This window comes from Mesoplodon mirus (assembly GCF_964341445.2).
Source record: "Mesoplodon mirus genome assembly, chromosome: 15".
Taxonomy (NCBI): Eukaryota; Metazoa; Chordata; class Mammalia; order Artiodactyla; family Ziphiidae; genus Mesoplodon; species Mesoplodon mirus.
Genome location: NC_138991.1, coordinates 50,541,955 through 50,569,304, shown reverse-complemented (window position 1 = coordinate 50,569,304; position 27,350 = coordinate 50,541,955). Strand labels below are relative to the sequence as shown.

General features: G+C 36.0%; 1 protein-coding gene across 3 annotated transcripts; it reads left to right on the top strand.

Moving 5' to 3' along the window:
• On the top strand, window positions 1-27,350 carry CCP110 (centriolar coiled-coil protein 110). Of its 3 annotated transcripts, XM_082645211.1 has the most exons (16): window positions 1-187; window positions 1,784-1,929; window positions 4,296-4,451; window positions 7,885-8,013; window positions 11,174-12,824; window positions 14,826-14,956; window positions 15,793-15,970; window positions 16,529-16,668; window positions 16,918-17,034; window positions 17,370-17,471; window positions 17,660-17,776; window positions 20,806-20,879; window positions 21,434-21,496; window positions 22,171-22,230; window positions 22,717-22,802; window positions 25,180-27,350. In XM_082645211.1, the coding sequence occupies exons 3-16, from the start codon at window positions 4,311-4,313 to the stop codon at window positions 25,230-25,232; spliced, it is 3,042 nt and encodes a 1,013-aa protein (XP_082501337.1). In that variant the 5' UTR covers window positions 1-187; window positions 1,784-1,929; window positions 4,296-4,310; the 3' UTR covers window positions 25,233-27,350. The 3 variants fall into 3 exon arrangements, with proteins under 3 accessions (XP_082501337.1, XP_082501336.1, XP_082501338.1); XM_082645210.1 differs by lacking the exon at window positions 1,784-1,929; XM_082645212.1 differs by lacking the exons at window positions 1,784-1,929; window positions 22,717-22,802 and having other exon boundaries at window positions 25,180-27,348.

The window sequence follows — 27,350 nt, the reverse complement described above, 5'->3', positions numbered from 1 at the left end:
GCGGCGGCGGCGGCGGCGGCGGTTGCCAGGAGCCCGCGTTGCCGCCTGAGCACCGTAATATGGCGGGGAGGAGGAGGAGGAGGCGGCGGTGGATGGAGCTGCTCTCAGTCAGTACCAATTGAGCAGTTTGTTTCCTGCCAAGGCCCGGAGCGAGGAGAGGAAAGCTGCCGCGGCCGTGGGAGAACAGGTGTGTGCGTGAGAGGGGCCTTGACTCAGCGGGTCGGGCTGCGAGGCCGCAGGGCGGGCGGAATTGGCGCGCTGAGTATCTGAGGGCGGGCTCTGCACGGAATCCGAGCGAAGGTGCCGGGCTCCTGGGCCTCGAGCCTCTGGAAAGGCTCTGGGTGGGCGGAGGCGGATATCCCGGGGGCCGGCGGCACCGGGCGCGGAGGTGATGCTCAGATGCTGGCACCGTCTGGTGGGTGTTCGGGATGGAGCCTTATGGAGTTGGGGGAGGTGGGCTTGGGGCGCTAGGGTGAGGGCAGAGGGTCCCCAGTAAATAAACTCGGGCCAGACCCGAGGAACCATCTCCTGTTGATAAAAGTGGTTGGGCCGTTATTTTTCTGGCGAGGGGAGCGTCCCTAGGGTGTGCCCTGGCCATTTCTGAACGGCAGTTACCACCAAGCAAAGACCCTAGGAGCGCTGTTTACCCTGCCTTTGCGATTCTCTGGGGGCAGAAGCATGAAGAATAAAAGGAAATTCTCTTTATTACCCATGATGCTACTGCGTGGTTCCCACCCTTTGCTTCTATCTGGTTATAATCCCAGTTCCCTACCCCTCAGTTTAGGCAAATGGCAGGCGCCTAGAGATTGATTTAGTGGGGAGGGGTCTGGACACAGCAAAATGAGGAAGCTGTTGTCCCCCTTTCCACGTTTTTAAGTTAAATTGAATCTTACCAGGACCCAAGAACTGTCGCTACCCTCCAGGAGTTCATAAACTAGTGAAAAAAAATCATAGTCATCATCATCCTCTTTGAAATAATAGTCGCTCCCATTTATTGATGCTTTCTGCATATCCTACAGTATACTAATGAATCCTCACAGAATCTCTTTGAGACAGATACTCTTGATTATCCCTATTTTACAAATGAGGAAACTGAGACAGAGATGGTAAGTGAATTGCCAAGAACATACAGCTAGTGTGTGTGCCTGAATAAGACCCTTCCCCTTTATTGCCTCTACAGGAAGTTTGTTTTTAGGATGACTGATGGGTAAACAACCAGCTAACAACTGAAAACAAGGCAAGATGTGTTCTGTACTTTTACCATTCCCTTCAGTGACATTTCTGATAGAGCACTGGTGAGGAGTAGGTAGCAGAATCATGAGTCTGTGGGGTTTGCAAAGAGGCTCATTTGGAGAAGGTTCATCGTCTAAATGGAGAAGACAGGGCATGTCTGAATTTGATGCAGCCAACAAATTATTAATTCAAGTGGACCAGTAATGCCTGATGGTAAAGTATGGGGCAGCAGATTTGTGGTTGGAGTGGCCTTGTAGTCAAGGCTCCCTTAAAATAAAACCCTGCTGACAGAGGTAATTGTGGCATGAGAAGCGAAGTGCCCTCTTGCTTAATTATATAAGATACAGACGCTCGCTTTTTAAATGGTTGCCTTTGCAGTTTAGAGGTACCAGTTTCTCTGAGAAAAGGGTCATCTATGAAACAGTCATTCTCAAAATTCCATTCTTCCTTGCTAGCTTCTTTGCTGTGTAGTCCACTGTCTTCTTTTTTCTAGTTTACGTTATTGTTTGAGCTAATTATCCTAATTTATTTATTCAATATTTTTATGAAGTGCCTACTGTGTACAGACACTGTCCTATGTAATGGGGATTCAGTGGTGAGCAAGACTGAGAAGGTACCTGTGCTTATGGAGCTTACATTTTGGTGGAGGAAGAAAGACAAAAACCAAGGAAATAAACAAGATAATTCCAAATAGTGGTAAGTGCTATGAAAATTGGGAAACAGCAGGGTAGTGTGATAGTGAATGACACAGGGTTAATTTAGTTGGGATAATCAAGGACTGCCTCAGAAGAGGAGACCTCCAAGCTGAGACTAAAGGATGAGAATGATCCAGTCATGCTCTAGGGTCACTTGGCAATTTCCATAATCATCATATTAGACTTGTATTTGGATGTTTAATACCTTATTATAGGCTATAAGTATGCTGTAATAATAATATATTGCCGTATGTATGCAATATGTATGACAAACATATACTGTTTAAGGGATGTGAATTTAACTTTCTGAAGCAATGAGGCATATTTTTTATATGATGTTGTTGAAAGAAATATAAAACTTTTGCCATAAAGATATTTTATTTCCTTAAATTTCCCAGACCGTCCTTGCTTTGCTTGTCTGTCCATTGGAAGTATATTACATTAATTGTATGAGTAATCTGTTTTGGTTTCTTGTAATGCTGGATGCATGGGTTGTGTTAAAAAATCTTTTGAAGTATTTTAGTAGAAATGGGGTCATTCGAATTTTTCATATCTTAGCTTATGCCTATTTTGATTGTTAAGATATCATAATGTGGGTTGAAGTCTAGATTAAAAAAGGAGGCCTTGCTATGGTTATCATGCAGTTAAGGTGTTATGTTTTTTACTTTTGCTTGTCTTATGAATATAAGTTTGCAAAATAATCCCATTTACACTCTAGAGAACCATTTCTTTGAAATTAAACTCAGTTTGCATAAATGAATATAGAAATAATTAGAATTGATGGGATGGTAGGAAGAAGTCTTGCTATTAATAAGACTACCAGTTGGTCAAAAGTAGCAATAATCTTTTTCCTAATCTAATCATAATTTTGAATATGATTTTTCTTCATTTCTAACTGTGATATTATTTGTCCTTGATACGTTAGCGTACTAAATTTTTAAGTACCTTGAGGCTTAGGGCAGTATCGTATTGTATCTTATTTCATGTTTGCATATCCCACGTCATGAATTGAATTTCCCTTCCCTCTCTCTTTTTTCTTTGTTAATTAATTGTTTTAAAATGAACACTTAAAGAAGCAGTATTGTATTAGTTTTTCTGCTTTCACAGATCATGTTGTTGTTGGTTATGTGTCCAGTGATATCTCTCTTTCCCTTTCCCTTGTTTATTTAAAGGAAACAATGCCAGACATAATGCTATGGAAACAGGCAATCAAATATTTAACACTTGCTAGATGAATGAATTTGGTATCTAACCCTTCCTTTTACCTTGTATTTTCATAGCCACCATCACAGTTTCCCAGAAACTGTGAAATTACTGGACTGATTATTTTAAGTGGTTTGGTGATGGTTCCACTTTTTAACAGTAAAGTAGAATTAATATGAGAGCCAGTAGATTCTGTTTTCCACTTCCTGCTGATTTGGTCAGTTATCATGGAGTCAAATTATATTCTTAAGATATGCAAGTAATAGACTTCGGACTCCATGATAGAAAAAAGAACTTTTGAAAGTAAATACCAGTTTTTATTTAACTAGCCCCTTTGTCTTTTTTTTTTTGGCTACAAAAGCATTCCTACCTTTGTATTATTTAGGGTTTTTAAAAAAATAAACCGTGGTACACATTTTTGTGCTTAGATTTCTTTCTTATTTTATTTTTATTTTATTTATTTATTTTGGCTGCGTTGGGTCTTTGTTGCCGCGTGTGGGCTTTCTCTAGCTGTAGCAAGCTGGGGCTACCCTTTGTTGCGGTGCGCGGGCTTTTCATTGTGGTGGCTTCCTCTTGTTGCAGAGCACAGGCTCTAGGCACGCGGGCTCAGTAGTTGTGGCTTGCGGGCTCTAGAGCACAGGCTCAGTAGTTGTGGCGTACGGGCTTAGTTGATCCGTGGCATGTGGGATCTTCCCAGACCAGGGCTCGAACCTGTGTCCCCTGCATTGGCAGATGGATTCTTTATCACTACGCCACCAGGGAAGGCCTATTTAGTTTTCCTTGTGATGTGTAGATAAGTCCTCCTGAAGAAAAGATAATATTATGTTTTACAACTGAAGTTAGTTAGGTTGTATAGAACTTTGTTTCCTTTCAGAAGGTTTCATTGCTGAGTTCTTAGTACTTTTCTAAACTAATCACATTTAAAGATTGATTATGTACAAATCTTCAGAAATATTTAGTATATGAAGCAAGGCTTGACTCGGCAGGGTCTTGAGGTGCTTTCCTATACCCAAGAATTAGCTCCTGATCAGTGAAACAATTCTGGGAAAGCCAGTTCTAGGAATTGTGAATTCTAGGAATATTTCAGAGCCCTACAAATTTGCCAAATAAATTAAGATCTATTTTTGTCAGCACATTAAAAATGGCTTTTTTTCTCTCTTGTAGTGTGATTGTGGGAAGATGGAAGAGTATGAGAAGTTCTGTGAGAAAATTCTTGCCAGAATCCAAGAAGCATCACTGTCCACAGAGAGCTTTCTACCTGTCCAGTCTGAAAGCATCTCACTTATTCGCTTCCATGGAGTGGCTGTGCTTTCTCCACTGGTAAGTGTTTTTGATTTTAAATAATCTTTTTTTCTATAGTGAACCACTAAAGTAGTTCACAGAAAAACAAAAGAAAGGCTGGCTTATAAGTATCAAAAAGATGCCTGACCCTTTTCATAAGTAAAGAAATGCAAATGAGTTAGCCTTTGGTTTTGTTTGTTTGGTTTTTGCTTTTTCTTTGACATATTTGATTGGCAACGATCTGATAGGACCTAGTATTTCTTAGCTTGTGGGAGGAGGCACTTAAAATGCACTTTTGCTGAGAGAATCAGTTGATTTTATTTTATTTTATTTTATTTATTTATTTATTTGCGGTACGCGGGCCTCTCACCGTTGTGGCCTCTCCCATTGCGGAGCACAGGCTCCGGACGCGCAGGCTCAGCGGCCATGGCTTACGGGCCTAGCCGCTCCGCAGCATGTGGGATCTTCCCGGACCGGGGCACAAACCCATGTCCCCTGCATCGGCAGGCGGACTCTCAACCACTGCGCCTCCAGGGAAGCGCTGATTTTATTTTTTGATGAGCAGTTTGGTAGTGTTTATCAGAATTTAAAAGTGTATATAACCTTTGACTCAGCAATTCCATTTTGGGGAATATCTTACAATTATACTTATCCATGTGCCTAAAGAAGTATGTGTAAGGTTATAGGAGCATTGTTTAAAAGAGCAAAAGATTGATGAACAACCTAAATGTCCGTCAGTACTGGACTAGTTTAACTAACTGGTCCAATTTATAGACTCATTAAAATGAGTACAGTAGATCTTAATGTGTGGGCATGGAAGGATCTTCACAAGCTACTGTAAGTCACTGGACACAGCATGCTCTCAGAGGCAGTATAGAGTAGTAGTTAAAAGCCTGGCTCTGGATCCTTCTGGCCTGGATTCAGATGATTGCTCTGCCACTTACCTGCTGTGTGAACTTGCAGGTCCATTTTCTTTATCTGTTAAATGAGGATAAAAAATAGTGCCTACCTCATTGGGCTGTTTTGAGGAAAACGAACTAATACATTTAAAATACTTAGAACACTACCTAGATCATAGTAGGTACTCAATATATGTTAACTATTTGGGTTTTTAGATAAGACTGTTATCTTCTTTCTCTGGGGAGGAGTGAGGGAATATCGGATGAGAGGGAAGACACTTTTCATCGTGTTTCCCTTTGATACTGATTGAATATTTTACAAATGTATGTGACGTTATTTCAAATCAGAAAACTAATATTACTGAAAGAGAGTTTTAAATTTATTTCTTTTTTGTATAGCAGGATTTAAAAGGTCAATATTTTCTGCCAACTTCTTGTAATGAAATTTTCAACCATACAGAAAAGTTGAAAGGATAGTTCAGTGACTACCCACATATCTACCATTTAGATTCAACAGTTTTTAACATTTTTGCTGTCTTTGCTTTATTGCGTTATTTGCTTTATTTAAAACTTTTTTGTTTTATTGCTGAGCCATTTGAAAATTACAGATACATGACACTTCTCCCCTAAATATTTTGGTATACAGTTTCTAAAAATAAGGATACTCTGCTATATAAAACTCCAATATCATATCACACTTTATGAAAATTAATAATAATTTTAATAGTATCTAATATTCTGTTTATATTCAGTTTCTCTATTTGTGCTCAAAATGTCTTTTATAACTTTTTTTTCTTGTCTGGATCCAATCAGAGTTCACAAATACCATTCACTTGTTACGTTTTTTAATGTCTTTGACATAGAACAGTTCCTTAATTTCTTTTTTTTTTTTTTTTGCGGTACATGGGCCTCTCACTGCTGTGGCCTCTCCCGTTGCGGAGCACAGGCTCCGGACGCGCAGGCTCAGCGGCCATGGCTCACGGGCCCAGCCGCTCCTCTGCATGTGGGATCTTCCCGGACCAGGGCACGAACCCGTGTCCCCTGCATCGGCAGGCGGACTCTCAACCACTGCGCCACCAGGGAAGCCCAGTTCCTTAATTTCTTTAAAAAATTGTTTTTTATGATAGTGAATTTTTAAAGAGATCTTACAGAATGCCTTATATTTTGAATTTGTCTAATTGTTTCCTCATGATGACATTTAACTTACCCTCTAGTCCCTGTAGTTCCTATAAACTGGAAATTAGCCTAATAGTTTGGTTAGAGTCAGGTTAAACATTTTTAGCAAGAATTCTTTGGAGATGATGCCATGTACTTCATATTAAATTAAATCAGAAGTTACATAATGTGTAGTTGTTTGTCTATTAGTAATGTGTAGTTTGAACACTTGCTTCTACAGTGGTGACTGCCATATGACTCTAAAGGTATACATTTTCTTTTCTCTTTTTGATTAGCAAGTAAACTGGAATGATTCTTTGGTACCATGCAAATAAGAAAAGGTTTTAAAACATTTTTATCAGCTACTTGATGACATATTGCTTGATTAGTTTAATATAGACCAAAATGTCTGGGCCTTGTTGTTTAGGGTCTACGACTTCATCAGTTACTTATTTATAAGCAAAATCTAATGCTTATGGACCTTAATCCATGTTTTTAGGTTGTATTTGATAGTCAAATACTGCAACTTTGAAATAATTTTTTATGACATGTTTTCTTTTTGCATAAATCTAAAATAAGTCTTGACTCCTTAACATAGTGACTAAACTTCCCAGGACTTAATAATAAAGATTTAAATCCACTAAAAAAAAATAATGCTTGGAAGCCTTCAATTTTTTCAGTACATTACATTTTTATTGGAGGTTACAATGAAGTGGAACCAAATATGTGTTCTGATTTTGTAGGCAAATAAAACATTATCTGTTTCTTTTATCATTAAACCTTTGGACATTTTCTTGAGGTAGCAAAGAGGTGAAATGTATACCGGATTAGCGGATTAGAAACTAAAGAATCTAACTGAACCAGTGAAGTAAGACATTACCAAATGAAAATCTCAACAATAGCCAATAGGGTTAATTTTATCTTTCATTTCAGAGCATTTGATAAGTGAACAGTTTTTTTTTCTTTCAACTTTTTTTTTCAATTGAGAATAATTACTTACAGTAAAATGCACAGATCTTAAGTGTTAAAGTTCATGAATGCTGGGGACTTCCCTGGTGGCCTAGTGGTTAAGACTCCATGCTCCTAATTCAGGGGGCATGGGTTCAATCCTTGGTCAGGGAACTAAGATCACATATGCCACACAGTGCGACCAAAAAAAAAAAAGCAAAAAAAGCAGTCCCATGAGTTCTGATATATGGCATCCATTTATAACTCACATCCACACAACATTTTCATCACCACAGAAAAATTTCATATGCTCCATCCCAGTCATCACCCCCAACCACTGTTCAGATTTCTTTCACTATAGATAGTTTTACCTGTTGCACGCATTTTTAATCATTCTGGTTCAAAACTACCTGATTTTGTGATATTTTTACATTTATGATAAATAATTACATACTTATGATGTTTTTCAGCTTAATATTGAGAAAAGAAAGGAAATGCAACAAGAAAAGCAGAAAGCACTTGATGTAGAAGGAAGAAAGCAGGTTAACAGGAATAGAGCTTTACTGACACGTGTCCAGGAGATTCTTGAAAATGTTCAGGTGTGTAATTTAAGCTCTTTTAAATTATAATTAAGAAATCATGAGTTAAGCATTGATGATAATTTTTCAGAAATAAATTTGCCTTAGTATATATTATACTGTTAAGCTTGGGAAACTTCATAATTTGTGATATTCCATTTCAGTTACTCCAAAGAAAATTCACTTGCTTGTTAGTGGTGCTCAGTACTTGAATCAGAGGGTACTCATACAATGGACCCATACACTGAGTATAATTGCTTGTTGTCTGTGTCTTATGACTCTAAAAACATTGAATTCTCAGTGACAAAATGATAGAATTGGCCATTGTAGTTTACCTCTGAACTAATCAGACTATTGACTCAATGACCTTATTCTCATTCTCTGCTAAAGTAAATAACTGTCCCCAATGTTTTTTCTGGTAAAATTCTGCTCTTAGATACACAAATGCAATTTAGATTAGATAATAGAATTGCCTAGATGCATCTTAGATACAAACTGAAACTATTTAAACAACACATCTATACCTTTGCAATGATTTTTATTTAATTTAAATTTGTATAAACAATGTGTTTTAAGGTCTGGATCATTTCATACTAAAAACAGTAAATTAGATAAAACATAATTTCTGCTTTATATAACCCTGTTTCGCTGGTTACATCTTTTAATTTTTTTTTATAATCTTAGGGGTTTGTGGTTTGTGTAATTCATACTAGATGATTTATGTACAATGACCCTTAGGATATTTCCCACTAACTACTACCTTCATTTCTCTGTGGGTAGTAGACTTTAATTTGTAAAGTATAATTACTGCTCATATTGAGTTTAAAAAATGTAGTGAGTAGCACAATAAAGGTGGCTTTTTTATTTATTAGATATTTCCTATTATTGGAACAAAAATGGCATATCATTCTTGGTCCACTGAGGGAATATATCAAATATACTACTAATGAATTTATTGTTGAGTTTAAAGACTTTCTCTGCTTAATAGAATGTGTACAATGTTGAACTATAGAGTAATGAATTAATTATGCAGATAGAGAAATTTTATATAATACAAATAGATTTCTAAGGTGTGTTTTACCTGTAAAACCTATGATTCTGATAGATTTTGTTGTTGTTGTTATTTAAATTGTCTAACCAAAGGCTTTTTTAGTGATGTACAAAAAGCATGGCTGCTGAATATCACAAATATGAAATGTTTAGCTATTTTGAGGAAATAATTTATTTTACTTAAACCTGCAAACATGTGTCATGAGTATGTATCCCTTTTGTTTTATTTCGATCGTGAGGTTGTGACCAAGTAGATCTTGTTGTGCTGTTTATTGCGTAGTACCTGGAAATCATTACATGTCTTGGGATTTGTAAGGTAAAATAGGAGTGCCATATTGCCTAAGAAAAAAAACACATACAAAACAACCTAAAAATCTTTTAAAATTCAGGATTCTGGAGTATATTCATATGATAATATGATAATGATTTCTGCCAGTTTCATATATGCTTGTATAATGTTTAGAAAACATCCTAGTTCACTTTTTGTTCTTTTGCAAAGTCGAATTATTTAGATACAAAATGTAATTTTATTGTTTTCTGTTGGATCTTTTGTGTATACAATTGTTTTCATCTTTATTAAATCTTTAACTTATTTTGCTTGTTCAAAAACTCATTAACAGGTTGCTGTTTTATTTTTTATTTTTTTATTTTTTGTAAATTTATTTATTTATTTTTGGCTGTGTTGGGTCTTCGTTTCTGTGCGAGGGCTTTCTCTAGTTGTGGCGAGTGGGGGCCACTCTTCATCGTGGTGCGTGGGCCTCTCACTGTTGCGGCCTCTCCTGTTGCGGAGCTCCGCAGCATGTGGGATCCTCCCAGACCAGGGCTCGAACCCGTGTCCCCTGCATTGGCAGGCAGATTCTCAACCACTGCGCCATCAGGGAAGCCCCCAGGTTGCTGTTTTAAATGATCATCCAGTTAATCAAATTGAAATTTGCCTTAATCAGGTTTTAAGTTGAAGTTTTTCTTATTTTTTAAGTATTAAGCTAGATGGCTGACCTTTCATTTACCACAAATTTGTCTCATCATAAAGAAGGATTTTAGTTAAAATTTGGAGTAAGCGTATGGGAGGCAGGAGTCTTCGTACTGAATTATTTTTTTGCTTAATCAGTGTCCTGGGCAAGCTAGTCCTTGTTAAAGAGGAATCATCTATGTAAGAAATTTAATTACTTGCTCTTTATCTTACACATTGTTATCCCTAGATGATAGTTCTCATAGGAGGAGCAGTTGGTGATGTTAATAACATATAACCAGAAGAAACTTGAGGAAAATGCTTCTATTCCAAGATTAAATTGCACATGAGTATATAAATATATATGTGTGTGTATATATATGTACATATATTCATATTTGTATCAGATTAGATAAGTGACTTTTTTTCTTTTCTTTCTTTCTTTCTTTTTTTTTTTTTGTTTTTTGCGGTACGCGGGCCTCTCACTGTTGTGGCCTCTCCCGTTGCGGAGCACAGGCTCCGGATGCGCAGGCTCAGCGGCCATGGCTCATGGGCCCAGCCGCTCCGTGGCATGTGGGATCTTCCCGGACCAGGGCACGAATCCGTGTCCCCTGCATCAGCAGGCTGACTCTCAACCACTGCGCCACCAGGGAAGCCCCTCTTTCTTTCTTTATTTATTTTTGGCTGCACCTGGCGGCATGTGGGATCTTTGTTCCCCGACCAGGGACCGAACCCGCGCCCCCTGCAGTGGAAGTGCAGAGTCTTAACCACTGGACCGTGAGGAAATTCTCTTTTAATCTGTTAATAAATAGGCCGGGATGACCAGTAGATGCTTTTTATAGTAATTTGAGCTCCATGTGATATAGAATACCATAGAAAAGGTCATCTGAGTTTTTATGTGTGTTTTCAAATATTAGAACTCTGAATCTTCAGTTTCAGTTTCACTTTAGAAACCAATGAAATCAAAGGCTTTTTGTTTAGTGAGAAAATATTACTTTTTATTTCTTAAATTTATTTTTATTTGTTTATTTATTTATTTTTTGGCTGAGCCACACGGCATGTGAAATTAGTTCCCTGAGCAGGAATCGAAACCTGTGCCCCCTGCAGTGGAAGTATGGGATTCTAACCAATGGACCACCAGGGAATTCCTGGAAATAATAATTTTTAAATTTCCTTTTTCAGGTTAGAAAAGCACCTAATGCCTGTGATTTTGATCAGTGGGAGACTGAAACAGTTTACTCTAATTCAGAAGTCAGAAACTTGAATGCTCCTGCTACACTTCCAAATATCTTGCCAAGCCCTACTGAACACTCTACTTTAGCAAAGTTTGAAAAGATAACTGGAATTTTGCCATTGAATACTGAGGACCAATTTAAATCTAATGGGATAGACTTAGCTAGGGACTCAGAAGAATTCAGTTATCTGAAGCAATGTGATAGTTCAAATATTAGCCACACAGAAAACGAAGCTTCTCTAAAGACCTCCTCAGCAGCTGCACAAGAGCCACTTATTTCTGGTGGTCTCTTTCCAACAAATGAAGAACAAGATCCATCACTTTTGGGGGAAGTTACTCCCGATCCCTACATAATGAGTCTTCAGAAGCTGATGAAAAAGTCAAAGGAATATATAGAAAGAGAGCAATCTAGACACAGTCTGAGAAGTAGTGTAAAGAGGAGTGTTAATGAGAGTTATTCAGACAAAGAAAATGATGCTGTTAAAGTGACTGACTGTGAAAAGGAGAAGGCCCAGTTGATGGGCAAGCCCTGTGGTTCAGTTATTCCTGACAAACCAAGCCTTAACAAATCAAATGTTCTCCTCCAAGGTGCTTCCACTCAAGCAAGCAGTGTGAATGCATCCATTTTAGGTAGCTTTTCTAAAGTGGACATACCTATACCAACTGGCCATTCTACTGTTTTAGAGCCTGATTCTGATTTTAAACGCATTCCCACTTTTGTTACTGAAAATAATGTTATCAAAAGTCTCACTGGTTCATATGCCAAATTACCTAGCCCAGAGCCAAGCCTAAGTCCTAAAATGCATCGAAGGTGTTCTAGGCCATCATCGGCATGTCATATACTTATAAATAATCCAATAAATGCCTGTGAATTAAGTCCTAAAGGAAAAGAACAGGGAGTAGACTTAGTTGTTCAAGAAACTGATGAAAAAACAAATGTACCTGAAACTGTGCCAGAGTTACCAATTGATTTAGCAGGAGTTTGTTCAAGCAAGGTTTATGTCAGTAAAAATACATCTGAAGCCATACAGGAAATGGTTTTAGGTAAGTCAAATCAGGTATGTCAATCTTCAGGAAGCCAATTAGAAAATAAAGTTATTCATGGACTTGCTATCATGGAAGGTCAGTTAACATCTGATGGGAGAGGACCACAGAAAATGGACAGTACATGTACTGCAGTGGAAAGATTGCATGAGCCATATGCCACCAGTCAATGTATAGTGAGTCAAAACTTTGGAACTGTGAGTGGACTCAAGTCAGCCAATGTGTTAGAGAAAAACTCCTGCAATTTCCAAATGGGACTGAATAAGTCTTACGACGTAAAAAACCCATCTCCTTTACTGATGCAAAACCAGAATACCAGACAGCATATGGACACCCCTACAGTGTCCTGTGGAAGTGAACAATTTTTGGATAACAGTTTTGAGAAAGTTAAACGGAGACTTGATTTAGATATTGATAATTTGCAAAAAGAAAACTGGCCTTATGTCATAACAACTGGAATAGCTGAACAGGAAAGGCAACATTTGCCAGAAAAAAGATACTCTAAGGGGTCTGTCTACATCAACAAGAATAAAATATTAGAAAGTAGTTCCAAAGGTAAGAAAGTTTCGAAGTGTTTAATATCTGCCAAGCAGGTGGCATCTCTATTTAATACCTTTAATTGACAATTAATAATTGTCAGAATAATAATAATTGCAGAATAATTATAATTGTCTTCATCTGTTCATTTATCAGAGAGCATCACTAGCTACAGTTTACTGCCATTTGATAGGCTTTCTTAAAGGATTTTCCTATATAATTCATGAATCTTTCACAATCCATTTGGTATTATAGAGAATATTGTTAATGACCGGAGGAAAAAGTTCTTGCATGAAACATCACTCATAGTTTTAATCCAGTATATTGCTATGATGTCTTCCTTTTGGACTGTGGTTTCTAATATTTTCATCAGTTTGCCCTTTCATTTGTAATGAGATCTTCATGTAGTTGGCCCTTTAGTAAACACTTTAACACTAAATTATTAGAGAAGATATCACAAATAAGGCTCTGTGAGTAGTGTTTCAAGAGTGGTGTCTTTATTAATGAAAATTATTTCAAATTTCTTTCTGTTGCATCTAGTGTTATATTAACAATAACTTGTTAAAACATGTCTTCTTTATTACTCCCTACTTTGTTGTCATGGCTCATAATTCTTCATTACTGATGTGGAAGACATATAAATCAAGTAAATTAAGTTTTTAGACACAGACATTTCAACTCTAATGTGATATGTATCCTCCTGAAAAAAACTTCATATTCTGTAAAATTGCACACTAAAAGTAACAAGGTTTATAGGAAAAATAGGGTTGGGTTGGGGCAGACTACATAACACCTGTGCGACTTTATAAGCACTCTAAGAAAAACGGTTGATATCTGAGGAGCCAGCTTGGCTTCTCCAAGTAGATGACATAGCAGGCTAGAAGCTGTCTCGGTGAATACCAAAAGTACACAGACTGACCAAGTGGCAGTTCTGGCAGTGCGTTCACAAGAGGAAGGCCAGTGCGTGTGAGATGAGGCCAGGCATGGAGGCAGCCGGCTTGCTATCAGTGGGCAAGGGCGGCAGTGCATTGTGCCGAGAGCTGCCCGTAGCTTGGCTGCTTGCCTCGGGCACACCTCCCAGAGAGGGATCCCCTGGACAGGCACTCATTTATAAAGTTTTTAAGGTAGAGCTGAATGTACTCCAGTTGTTGGCTGAGTGGTTGAGTGGAGGGCCTTTCTCTTTCTTGCTGAACATTACAATTCAACTGCTTTTCCGGCCCCCCCGCCTATAAAAAAATTGCACGTGAACAACTGCAGATTGTTGTAGCTGAATAAAATGTATTTAGGAACAAATTATCAGAATACCATGGCAGGTAGGACAAATATAATGCGCTTATCTTCAATGAAAATCATTGACTATGTATTTGGAAAGAAGGATTCTTTGAATTTAGTTGAATTATAATGGATTCCTAAATATGTGCTACATCTGTGTAATACTTGATATCTCAACATTTCAAAGTGTCACACCACTTTCTATTCAGTAAGTTGCATAGTCATACTGATTTAATAAATTTTTTAGTTAGTAATTAAAATATCTAGAATTTTAATATCCAGTCTTTTTTGGAGCCTCAAGCTGAGTAGCTTTATACTGTCAAAGCAACATTTATTTTAAAAAAGTAAAACAAAGCAAAAGTAGAAGCTACAATACCAGAGACCCTGGAGAAGGACAAGAGTAAAGAAAATAAATGGAGGTGAGATGCACATGAGAACCACATTGTGAAGTTAATTGGAGTAAAGAGAATTGGACGGAACACATAGTCTTGGCTTCATCAGTTCAGATCATGATGGGATCTGTTGAACAAGTGGGTTGGGGTGATGAGATACAGACAGACCTTTAGTAGTGTGAAATGAGAGGAGGGCAAAAGAGAATGTGATTCAAAGTGGGGACCTGGCTATATCTTGATTGTACTAGGTCAGATCCAGGAATACTCTCTGGTCAGAAGCGTAATTTAAATTGATGTTATAAAACATCAGATATTACTAAATTTTCTAAATTTGAGGGGACATGTTTCTTTTCAGAAGGCGAGGAGATATTAAAAAGCAAGATGCTAGCGTTCGAAGAAATGCGGAAGAGACTAGAAGAGCAGCATGCCCAGCAGTTATCGCTACTCATAGCTGAGCAGGAAAGGGAACAGGAGAGACTGCAAAAGGTGAGGAATTAAAATGTAGGGATATAGGGCTGGTGAGTGGAGTTTTTGGTCATGTATAGGATACTTATAATTGTTACCCTTGTATATCTTAAATCTAAGGGGGTCATTGATTTTCATACATGGAGAGTAATTTTTTTTGGATTTTAAAAAAAAGTGACTTTGGAATTATCAATTTTTTTTAACATCTTTATTGGAGTATAATTGCTTTACAATGGTGTGTTAGTTTCTGCTTTATAACAAAGTGAATCAGCTATACATATACACATATCCCCATATCTCTTCCCTCTTGCACCTCCCTCCCTCCCACCCTCCGTATCCCACCCCTCTAGGTTGTCACAAAGCACCGAGCTGATCTCTCTGTGCTATGTGGCTGCTTCCCACTAGCTATTGGTTTTACATTTGGTGGTGTATATATGTCCATGCCACTCTCTCACTTTGTCCCAGCTTACCCTTCCCCTCCCTGTGTCATGGAGAGTATTTTTATTGCCAAAATGTGAGTTAAAATATTTTGATCCTTATCTAAAAATAAATGCATAATTTATCAAAAGGATACTTAATTGAATCCTTGATTCAAAATTTGTAATATTTTTAAAAGGTATTTTATAAGTAGATGCTGAAATATGCATTCTGTAAGAGTATATCATAAGAGGAAAGACACTTGTTTTAAGATTATCACATTTTAAAATCAATTCAATTGTCAATTTTATTTGAGGGAGGAGAACCTGAAATAAATAATAATTTGCTGATAATCATACATACTTTTAGCTGAGCCTAAAATACTATTTGGAGATGTAATTAAAAGAGCTACCATATTATAATAAACTGTTAATCTACAGGAAATAGAAGAACGGGAGAAAATGTTAAAAGAGAAGAAGGTGATTACAGCAGAAGCCTCTGAATTGGACATTAGCAATGCTGTGGACTTAGAATGGAGAAAGATAAGTGACTCTGGTTTACTAGAAACAATGCTGTCTCAAGTGGACTCACTCCATACTTCAAATTCAAATAGTTCTGGTAAATACTAAAAAAAGTCCTTTTCCATTTGAAAAAATTATCCTATAGTAAGATATTTTATTTGGCACACTTTAAAATTGTACCTCCTTTCTATAAGTCATTCCACATCCAACCCACTGCTATTTGCCAGCTGCTTAGAAACTGGTGAAAAATGAAATGATAGCAGCAGATCAAAGACCAGTGAGCAGGTTCACGAGAAAAGCCACCTTAGCAAGGAAAATATCAGGAAATTTGACTCAGAGCCTGGTCTTTGTTCATTCAAGTAGCAGGTGATATTCTTCAAGTGATAACACAGTTTGCTATCTCCTGAGTGATCTTGAGTTACATCTAATTACCCAGTCCCAATAAGAGCTTATCTTCACATCTTCAATTATCCTGAGATGCTGTTTGTGTTGAAAAGATCCATCTGGTGCATAAGCTTAAAGTCCATAAATATTTTAAGTCTGCTGTGGATCAGTTTCAGAGTTGTTATTCTTTATGAGTGTCATGTTTATTTGGATGTTCTGTGTATTCTAATTATTTGACATCAAGTATAATACTTTATGTATATTTCTCAAGGTTTCACAAGTTCTGCCCTACAGCACAGCTTTGGTTCTGCAAGTGAAGTACCATTCTACCTCTGGGGATCATCAACTAGTGGCTTGACCAAACTCTCAGTAACAAGACCTTTTGGAAGGGCCAAAACTAAATGGTCTCAGGTGGGCAAACTTAAAGATATATGCATGCATGTCTGTCTATATCTTTTCTAAAGAGCTATGTTATCTTAGGTTGTACAAATGAGGCATAAATATTTTGCAATACATCAAAAACTTAGCTTTTATTAAAGATTAAACAACACAGAGTAAACACATATAGAAGTATTTAGTTCATTGTAATAGATTAAGAAAAACAACCTTGAGTATAATGCTCAGATTATTAAAATGTTGTGTCTATCTTATTTCTTCTAGGTTTTCAGTGCAGAAGTACAAGCAAAATTTAACAAAGTAACTGCAGTAGCAAAAGGATTTCTCACTCGTAGGCTCATGCAGACAGATAAGCTGAAACAACTTCGACAAACTGTAAAAGTAAGAGGATTGTGTAAATTGTATTACGTTTCTGTCTCAGTTTCTATCAGTGTTGTGACAGCTGACTTGACAAATTAGTTCAGAACTTAGGCAGATCAAACATTTTTTAGTCACATAATATAGGCTGTTTTAGAAATTGATTAATCTCATTCAGATAATTTTTAAAAATATGTAAAGGAAGTAGTTTGTGCATTTTTTTTCTCACTTTAAAGTGAGTGCTGTTTGACTTCTGATGTAATAGTTTTGTGTTCTTCATTTCGTTTGAGAAAAAGAACAAAAGGAAACTCCAGTGATCATGAAATCTTTCTAGAAAAATGAAGGAGCATTTCTTTCAGGATACTATGGAATTCATAAGAAGTTTTCAGTTGGAAGCACCATTAAAGAGAGGTGTTGTTTCAGCACAAGATGCTTCTCTTCAGGAACGAGTGTTAGCTCAGGTAATGCATGTATCCTCAAGGCTCTTAGGAAATGGAAATGTTTTATTTCTCTGCCTTCACTGAACCACTGAAAGTAGGTTTCAATCAAAACTTTAACCTTTTTTCTCTAAATAAGAGCATACTTAATACTACTGACCTCTAACCTCATCTTTTTAAACGGGTATAATATTTTCTTCTTTTGAACTTAGTTGCGAGCTGCCCTGTATGGTATTCATGACATATTCTTTGTAATGGATGCAGCTGAAAGAATGTCTATTCTACATCATGATCGGGAAGTTCGCAAAGAGAAAATGCTCAGGCAAATGGTATGTTACATGACTTTTAAACTAGTGAGTGAAAAAAACCCTCTATTTCTTTTACACTCACAGATTATTTCTGTTACCAAATGTGTGGGTTTTCCCCCCACACCAGATCTCTGACACCAGCTGGGTGTCCTACAGTTCAATTCAGTTCCATCTACGTGGAGTTAGTATCAGATTCTACATGTTAAGGAGGCAGTCTTATGAGACTGCCCCCACTTCAGATGCCAATCTCGTTAAATAAATCTTTAGGAAAAAATAGGAAAGAATTTTTGTACTTGTTTAGATATATTAATTATACATGTTAATTCAAGGTTTAAGTATATTTTATTAATAATTATGTTGCTTCTGACCAACTGACTATAAAGTGGGGTTCCCATGACTCCCTCCTCGGGTTTGAAAATTTTTCTAGAATGGTTCACAGAACTCAGGGAAACATTTGCTTACATTTAATGGTTTATTATATAATAAAGGGTACAGTAACAGATACAGATGAACAGCCAGATAGAGAGATGCATAGGGTGAGGTGTGGAAGGGTCCTGAGAGCAGGAGCTTCTGTCCTGTGGAGGGTGTGTGCCACCTTCCCAGCATGTGGATGTGTATTTTAGAGTTTTTATGGAGGCTTCATCACATAGGCATGATTGATTATTGACTCAATCTCTAGCCTCTGTCCTGTCCCCCGAGGATAGGGGGTGAGGCTGAAAGTTTCAAGGTTGTAATTGTGCTTGGTCTTTCTGGTGACTAGCCCTCATTCAGAGCCCACCAAAAGTTGTCTTATTAGAACAAAAGATACTTTGGGGAATTTCCCTGGCTGTCCAGTGGTTAAGGCTCGGTGCTTTCACTGTCGGGGCCCGGGTTCAAAAGAATTGCTTCTATCACCCGGGAAATTTCAAGGGATTTAGGAGCTCAGTGTCAGGAACCGAAGTCAAAGATCAAGCATTAGAACAAAAGATGCTCCTATCACTCAGGAGATTTGATTTAAAGGGTTTTAGGAGCTTTGTGTCAGGAACTGGGGTCAAAGACCAAATATTAATAGGAACCAGGGGCAGATCAATCGATTGATTGATCTATCTATAATTGCTTCACATTGAGGTTCTTCTGGATTTGGCATAATTGATACTAAATATCATTCTTTATTGACTTTAGCAGCCATCCTACAATTCTTTTTTTTTTTTTTAATATTTATTTATTTCTGGCTGAGTTGGGTCTTCATTGCTGTGCACAGGCTTTCTCTAGTTGCGGCGAGCGGGGGCTACTCTTTGTTGTGGTGCACGGGCTTCTCATTGCGGGGCTTCTCTTCTTGCGGAGCACAGGCTCTAGGCGTGCGGGCTTCAGTATTTGTGGCTTGCGGGCTCCAGAGCGCAGGCTCAGCAGTTGCGGCGCACAGGCCTAGTTGCTCCGCGGCACATGGGATCCTCCCGGACCAGGGCCCAAACCCGCGTCCCCTGCATTGGCAGGCGGACTCCCAACCACTGCGCCACCAGGGAAGCCCCCATCCTACAGTTCTTAAAACAGGTAGTTCCCAGGATTACCAGTAATATTTAAATCTGTAGACAAATTTAAAAGAAATCGGCAAGAATTACATACTGTTTTTGTGATTAGATTTTTGAGTTAAGTGTTGAATATTACTTGGATGACTCATAAAAAACTGTCCACTGCTCCTGATTGAATTTCCTTGAAACTGTCATGTACATTTTACCTCTTTTGGAAATCAGAGTTAGAAAAGAGGCTCCAAATTAATTTGAAATACAGTTGATCCTTGAACAACGTGGAGGCTTAGGGGTGGCCCACAGTCAGAAATCTCAGTATAACTTCTGACTCCCCAACAACTTAACTACTAATAGTCTACTGTTGACCAGCAGTCTTACCAATAACATAAACAGTCAATTTACACATATTTTGTATGTTATATGTATTATATACTGTATCCTTAAAATAAGTTAGAGAAAAGAAAATATTAAGAAAATCATAAAGAAGAGAAAATACATTTATAGTACTGTACTGTATTTATCAATACCATAATTTATGTTGTCTGTTTATAAGATGAACCGTGTCTGTTAAGTACCTACATCAATATTGTCTTATATGATACAAAACACTGTAGATGTTATATGTATTACTAACATTAGACATCAAAAATGAAAAGATTAAAAAAAAGATAATGTGAAAAACAAGTTCACATTTATTTACAGGTATAACAATTCATGCACTGATAATGAGGAAGCAGCAATATGTTTGATTTATGGGAACCTAGTGTAATCAATATGATTGCTTCACAGTATCCTAGCCTGTACACTAAGGAATAAATTGTTATAATCATGGCATACAGTGTTGTCATATTCATAATACAGTATTGGAAACAGTGTTACATTAAAAAAAAACCCACATACCTGTGATGATAGGCTGTAGTTGAGAGGAGAGGAGAGGGAGAGGGAGGCAGAGAGAGAGAGAAAGAGCGAGAGGCCTGCATACTGTATGGTAATGTAACTCTTTGAAAGCAGTTATAAAACAGTAAGAAAACTAACACGTTAATTTTATATTAAATATCACTCACCTTATGCTTATGTAAGGATAGACTAGTATATACATATATTTTATGCATTCATGACATAAAATTTTTTTTCATATTTCTAGGTTATGTGGTTCATCTGTGAGTTTTTTAAAGTTGTCATAAATCTCCAAAAAATTTTCCAATATATTTGTTGAAAAAAAATCTGCATGTAAGTCACCTGTGCAGTTCAAATCTGTTGTTCAAGGGTCAACTGTATATCAGAGTGTTGGAGATCTGTGGTTTGAATCAATGATCTTAGTGTGGTTGGCAAAAGAAAAACAAGCCAAATTTATACTATTTCGTTGGGAAAAATAATTTTAATTATTTAATTAAAAAAATTAGACTGCTTCAATTGTAAAGACTAAGTTAAAGTTCAAAATGCCAGTAAGAGAAGCTTTTCCATGCAATTTGAGATCATCCAATACTATACTTTAGTGGTATTACTGGTACCTCTAGAGCTTTATGTTACTTTTGTATTTTAAAGGATAAAATGAAAAGTCCACGAGTGGCTCTTTCAGCTGCAACACAGAAGTCTCTTGATAGGAAGAAGTACATGAAGTAAGTTTTTTTCATGTCTTGTCATATTCTAATTTAAATATTATCAAGCCAATTAATTTTAAGCAACTGTTGGTTTGTATATTCAAATTAGAAATAAAGAATTGTTAACTCTTCTGCAGCTGAGGTGATAGAAATCCCTTTATATAGTTTTATTAAGATCAGGTGGTAAAATCTGATTTTATCTTTAGATAAATGTATTAACTAATAAATCTGTCAACGTTCACCTTGTGTAATTGATAGCTAATCAAGTAATCTTAAAAATACTTAATCCTTATATTCAGTGTTAATTTTATATCTTTTAAATATATTTTTTTCAAATATCCTAAAGACTTCATAGCAGGAAAAACTTAATGCAAATAATATTCTGAAACTATCCTATTAAAACTCTTCTTTCTTGAAATTTGTCTTTAGTATGCTTATTACAGGTCTTTCAGTAGTGTACCAACTTTGAAATGATGATTTGTTTCTGTCATGTATCTATCACATTTGTAATCATGTGTTTTCCCCCTTTCTAAATATATTATTTGTGTGTCCTTATTTTTATATTGTGTTAGAGCTGCAGAAATGGGAATGCCAAATAAGAAATTTCTGGTTAAGCAAAATCCTTCTGAAACAAGGTGAGAAAAATCACTTAGTCTCAGTAAGAGGCTATTTTTTAACTTTTAAGGAAAAGGAAATCTTGTAGATCCCAAGCTTGTTTTTTGTTGGCTTTGTTCTACTTTACATCGGTAAATCTCTCCCTGTTGGGGTGGAGGGTCACAGAGTCAGAATCCATAGTAACACCTGGTCATATACGTGGTCATGTGCCAGACCAGATGTTCCTGGAGCTTTCTGTAGGACATGCTATCTCTGATGGAAATTTGAGCCCCATATGTCCTGAGTTCAGTCTGCAGTCCAAGGGGTCTTTGATACTTACTTGAAAACCTTAGAAAGCTAGCTTAATGTTTCTGACGTGTTTTCTGCTCTTACAAGAGTGATGTTTTGTTTCTCAGATGTTCGAAAGGAAAAATTCCTTCTGTAAAGTACATAAATAAATTATATAAAAGCACAAGGATTAATACTTGTGTTAGACATCTCTTTCCTGATAAAAAAACCGAGGTTTGTTCTCTTGGTGAGCAAATAAGCACCATATTAATACACTTTAATCAATTTGTTTTGCATTGTGATAATGAATAGGCCAAATCGTTGCATCGTTGACTTCTGCCTCACTGTTTCTTTCATCTGTTGAAAGAAAGTGGGGGGAAAACTGAATTTATCCTATGAATTAATTTTTTATTTACCTTGTCAACAGAGTCCTTCAGCCAAATCAAGGACAGAATGCACCTGTTCATAGGCTACTGAGTAGACAAGGGTAAGAATTCAACACACATGGGTATTTAAAAATATTCAAATCAAGATTAGCTTTGAGAGGGATTAGCTTTTTATATAAAGGATAACTATTTTCAAATGTGATCTTTTTATAGTATTAGGAAGAGCTTTTAATGTTTTTTTCAAAGATAACCCTTTGATATACTGTTGTGTATTATATTTTAATTATCATCTTATGTTGGTGTGTTTTTACTTTTCATTTCATACCATTTTGCTCATTAAATAATGTAAACATCCACACAGTAAGTTCAACATCACCAAAGTGTTTCTCCAACAAAGCATAAGTTATGGTTATAGTCTCCTGACGAAGGGAAAGGTATAGTTTCTTTACTGGGTGCATGCATGAGACTTAATTCTTTTCAAGCTTATTTGTGCTTTGAACGGTTGATGCAGTATGGTTGCTTTTTTTGAATGTTGAACATTTAGAACTTAACGCAAGTGACTTATTAATTTTTTTATATTCAATTAGAACCCCTAAGACATCAGTGAAGGGGGTTGTGCAAAATAGACAGAAGTCTTCACAGAGCAGAGTGCCTAACAGAGCGCCTGTTTCAGGTGTGTAGCAAACGAATTCCTGAAACCCATTCAATAGAAAGACGTGCACAAGCTGCCCCATGACCCAGGCCATACCAGCGGGATAGAGTGTCTTTCCTTGCCACCATAATTTTGGCATATTCACCGTCATTCCTACTAGTGATCATTTGTATTAGTATTTTGCGGCAGTCAGGAGATCTTAGTGAAACTGTGGTTCCAATCTTGATTTCTGTAAATTCCATGGAGACACTATGTATTTTTTAATCTGAAAACTTTGTAGAATTACACATGCTTAACTCAGAAAAGTTTTTATAAATGTGTAAAATATAATGATCTGATGTCTAAATCTGTGCATGTCTATTCAGCTTTGGGGAAGTGTATCACCCAGGAATATTTGTATCTGCACATAAGGGGAAGAATTTCTCTCTGACCACAAGGTCACATGTGAATATGCCAAATGGGAGGGGGTGAAGTCTTAATCTTTTGCTCAGGAAGAAGCTTGAGCTAAATTTCTCTTTATGTTCATTATTTGAGAATTATTTAAGGGCTAAGCCAATAAGTGTATTTTAAAATCCTATTTATGGTGGCAAAAAGACAAATCCAGTGTTGAGCTAATGCAAAACCCTTAAGCTAATGTTTTAATATTTTTTAGGTGTCTTTGTTAAGACACTATGATAACTCACCAAAAATTATGTGATCCATTAAAAATACTTGCAAAATGCTTTGCTTTAACTAGACTGCTTTCTAAACATTTAAAAGAAACCTAATCACCAGGCAATTAAAATTAAATCTTTAATCAATTCTAGTCTTCTCATTAATACACCATTAGTCATATTTTAGAGCTTTTATTACTAAGTAATTTTCTCCAAATTAGGAGGGAATAAGCTACATAAATTTTTTCATGTTATTGACATAAGTTCAAAGAGGGAACAAGATATTGATCACAACTTTGAATTGATTGCTCACCTTTTGCATGTATATATAGTGAGTTTAATTCATAATGTTGAATATATAGAGGATAATTTAAAAGGTCATCTTTTGGAATTCACTGTGAGTGACAGTCAATGGAGTTGTTCTAAAGGGGATTACAGAGCTGAAAATCCTGCTTATTCCAGAGGTAGAATCAGCTGGTTTGAAAGATAACCATTTGGAAGAGCTCAGACCAAACATCAGACCTGTTGCTTGTGAAGATACATGGAATTTTAAGACATTTTCAATTTTTTCTCATGTTAGTGTTATATATTGTAATAAATCCTAGTTAGTTGGCAAATCATTGAGGAATTAGTATTGTTTTGCCTAATGTTGTCTATTGCCAGAGTGACTACTCTCCATATTCTTTTCTCATGCATTTCATCTCCACTATTTGTCACTTGTGAATCTATAAGTAAAATAGCAACTACTGTTTCTATTCAGTAATACGCAACAGTATAAAGGATGAATAGGAAGTCATTGCAGTTAATGTGTACAAGGAAGTTTACTATTTAGAACTATTGTGGTTTAATTGCATTGCAACATAATTATTAATAAAAATGTACTTAACCCTTGAATTAACATGTATAATTAATATGTATCTAAACAAGTACAAAAATTCTTTCCTGTTTTTTCCTAAAGATTTATTTATACGTGAGTGCATATTTAGACAATTGAAAAAGACTAAAGAATTTTATCCTTTTACATAAACTGAAAATTTGGCTTAGTGAAACTAAGATAGTAGTAGACTAAAATTCTACTATGAATCTCAACACAGGGATCCAGAGTTGCTTTTGAAAAGATTATTCTTTCCTCCTTAAATTTTTAATGGCCTGGATTATGTTTCAAACAAATTTGAAATTATGCTTTGATATGACCTACATGGAGGACAAACCTTTTATTAAGCATTTTATAGAAAACTCATTTTTATGTTGATAGACTATCATATTCTTAGACTGAAGTACAATTCTAAGGCATTAAAGTTTGCTGCAAAGCAATTAAAGTTGTTTATAGTTTGTAGAAACTAAATTGCAGTCTCTGATCTCATATATGTTTTAAAACATTCATTTGATGTCTTGTGCTTGACTTAAGAATTTATAGTGAAATTCAGAAACTGCTAATTAAAGCAGAGTAGGAGGTAGTAATGCAAAATGTTTAAGTAAAACAATGAATCAGGTAGAACTGGGTTCTCAGAGTTTCTACTTCTAGCTCTGTTACTTATACAGGTGACTTACTCTCCTATGTCTCAGTTTTATTATTGTTAAAATAGTAGTAACAATTTTGACCTCGTGATTATTTTACCTAAGGATTAAATATAATAATGTGTTTTGCTTAGCTCAGTGCTTGGTACATAGTGAGCACTCATTAAATGGTATCATTACAGAAAAAATAACATTGAGAAATAATAATAGTTTTGCTCTATTTTTAGGAGTATATGCAGGAAAAATCCAAAGAAAGCAGCCAAATGTTGCGACAACTTAAGAAGACAACATTCATTAGGATAAAAAAGGGGGGAAGGGTTAGGATCCCTATTATTTACCCTGCTCACGACTTTTTATTTAACTCTGGACTCTGTTTACACAGGCAAAGTGATGTATGTCAAAGGGCTGAAAAATCATCTGGATATTTTGGTCAGTCTGGCTAATCCCATTCCCCCCACCGAATTTTCCTCTTAATATCAGTTTCGGGTGAAGACAGATTAGTGTTTAGTAATTGGCTCACTTCTGTCCTTAACCTGCACAAACATAAGTTTGTTTTATTACTCAGGTGTCTGCTGAGAACCTTTTTGTAAACTTAAAGGACATTTGCGTTTATTTCTACAAAATATTGAAAAGGTGTGATAACTTATAAATAAGTTCTGAAATATAAATTTCATTAATCTCTGCACACTGATTGCTGAATTTGATAAACTAGATACTGTTCTGTTTGAGGGGAAATTATTGCAGAAGAATGTTTTTCCCCGGTTTTGTAACTTTGAAAACTCTGATTAATCTCTCATATTCTTGGACTTACGGTATAACCACATAGGATAGAACACTTGCCTGTTGATTGTGGTCCACCTAAAATTCACCACAGGAGTAGCTGGGCGTCACCATTTTGGTCACAGGTATACATTCCTCTCAACAGCTAGTTGTCTCACAGAAATGTTAGGCTTAATGTATGTTAATAATGTATGTTACCCTAGTACTATTAGAAACATTTCTATTAAATTATAAAATCTTTCTGTGGAGGGTATAACAAATTTGGGGAAAACAGCACAATGTTCTTAAATGTAGTAGCGCTTAGGAGTGAATGCATTATTACATCTATTTCTTTAAAATAGAATAACATGTTGCACGCAGTTACATTTTCTATTTAGTCTGTTTATTTCTTCATAGTCTGCTTTTTTTAGCATGCTGGATTTAGGGGAGAATAAAGGGTTATACAATGTGATAAATTCAGATTTTCAAATGGGATAATAATACTGTCTAGTTAAAAGTCTGCATTACATAGAGGCACTAATGTTTAAGGTTTTTCATCACTTACATAATCATTTAAAATATAAACCAAAAAATGTTACCAAGGGAACATGATTTTATGAAAAAGAATGTCACTGTTAATTTATCATGCCATCTCCAAAAGGGCTTTGTGCTTCTTACGTAAAATTGGGAACATTTATGTGTACATTTAATCTTTCTAACTTAAATTTAAAAAAAAGATACTGGTATTTTGAAAATGCAGACTATATATATTCTTAATATTCTGTTAAGAATGTCGAGATAAAGATTGTTTTCTTCGGTTTTCTGTTCCATTTAAAATTTAACTTTTACATCTAGCTGTAGACAGAAAATAGTAATCTACTCTGGGTGTAAACTTGATTTTCTTTATTGAGATGTATCATTTATTTAATGAGTGAATCAGAAAATTAGAAATAGAACACAGTCAAAAATGTCTGAGTTACCAATTTATATTTGTGGGCAAAGTGTATCAAAATTATCTTAATATGATAAATTGTGCTTTATCATTCTGAAAACTCAGGATACAGCTTACTCAGATCTTGTGGGTCTTTCCAGTGTGAAAGATAGATGCTAAAAGTTTTGTGTACAGTAATGCAAATTGGCTACAACAAATAGTATGTTTCAGAGATAAAACTAGTTTTAGATTAAGGATGCAAAACTTGAGTGTTTTTTTTAAGGATAAAAGCTTGTGTGTTTTACAAATTTTTTAATGTTCACAGCTTTTTCTCATAAAAGTGCCAGACATTGTTTTGTGTTTTTAATGGATTTTTATTTATATATATTATTTTTGTTATTTTTTCTTTGAGTGGAATGTCCATGAATGTAAATTATATTTATTTTTATACTTTAATTTTAATTTTCACTAGTTTTGCTTCTAGGCCAAAGGCAAAATAAACTTTTCATCTTAAAAGAAATCTCATTTGATCTTTTTTATTTACCAAACAAAGGACTTTTGAAAAGTATGTGGCCAAGACATTAATACTGTAATATGATAATTTTTTACAATTACAAGACCCATGAAAGGTATATCCCACTATTTAATATGTAACCTGTAACATTAGCCCCCCAGCGTTTGATTTTGCATGAGTTGGACTTTTCAGAG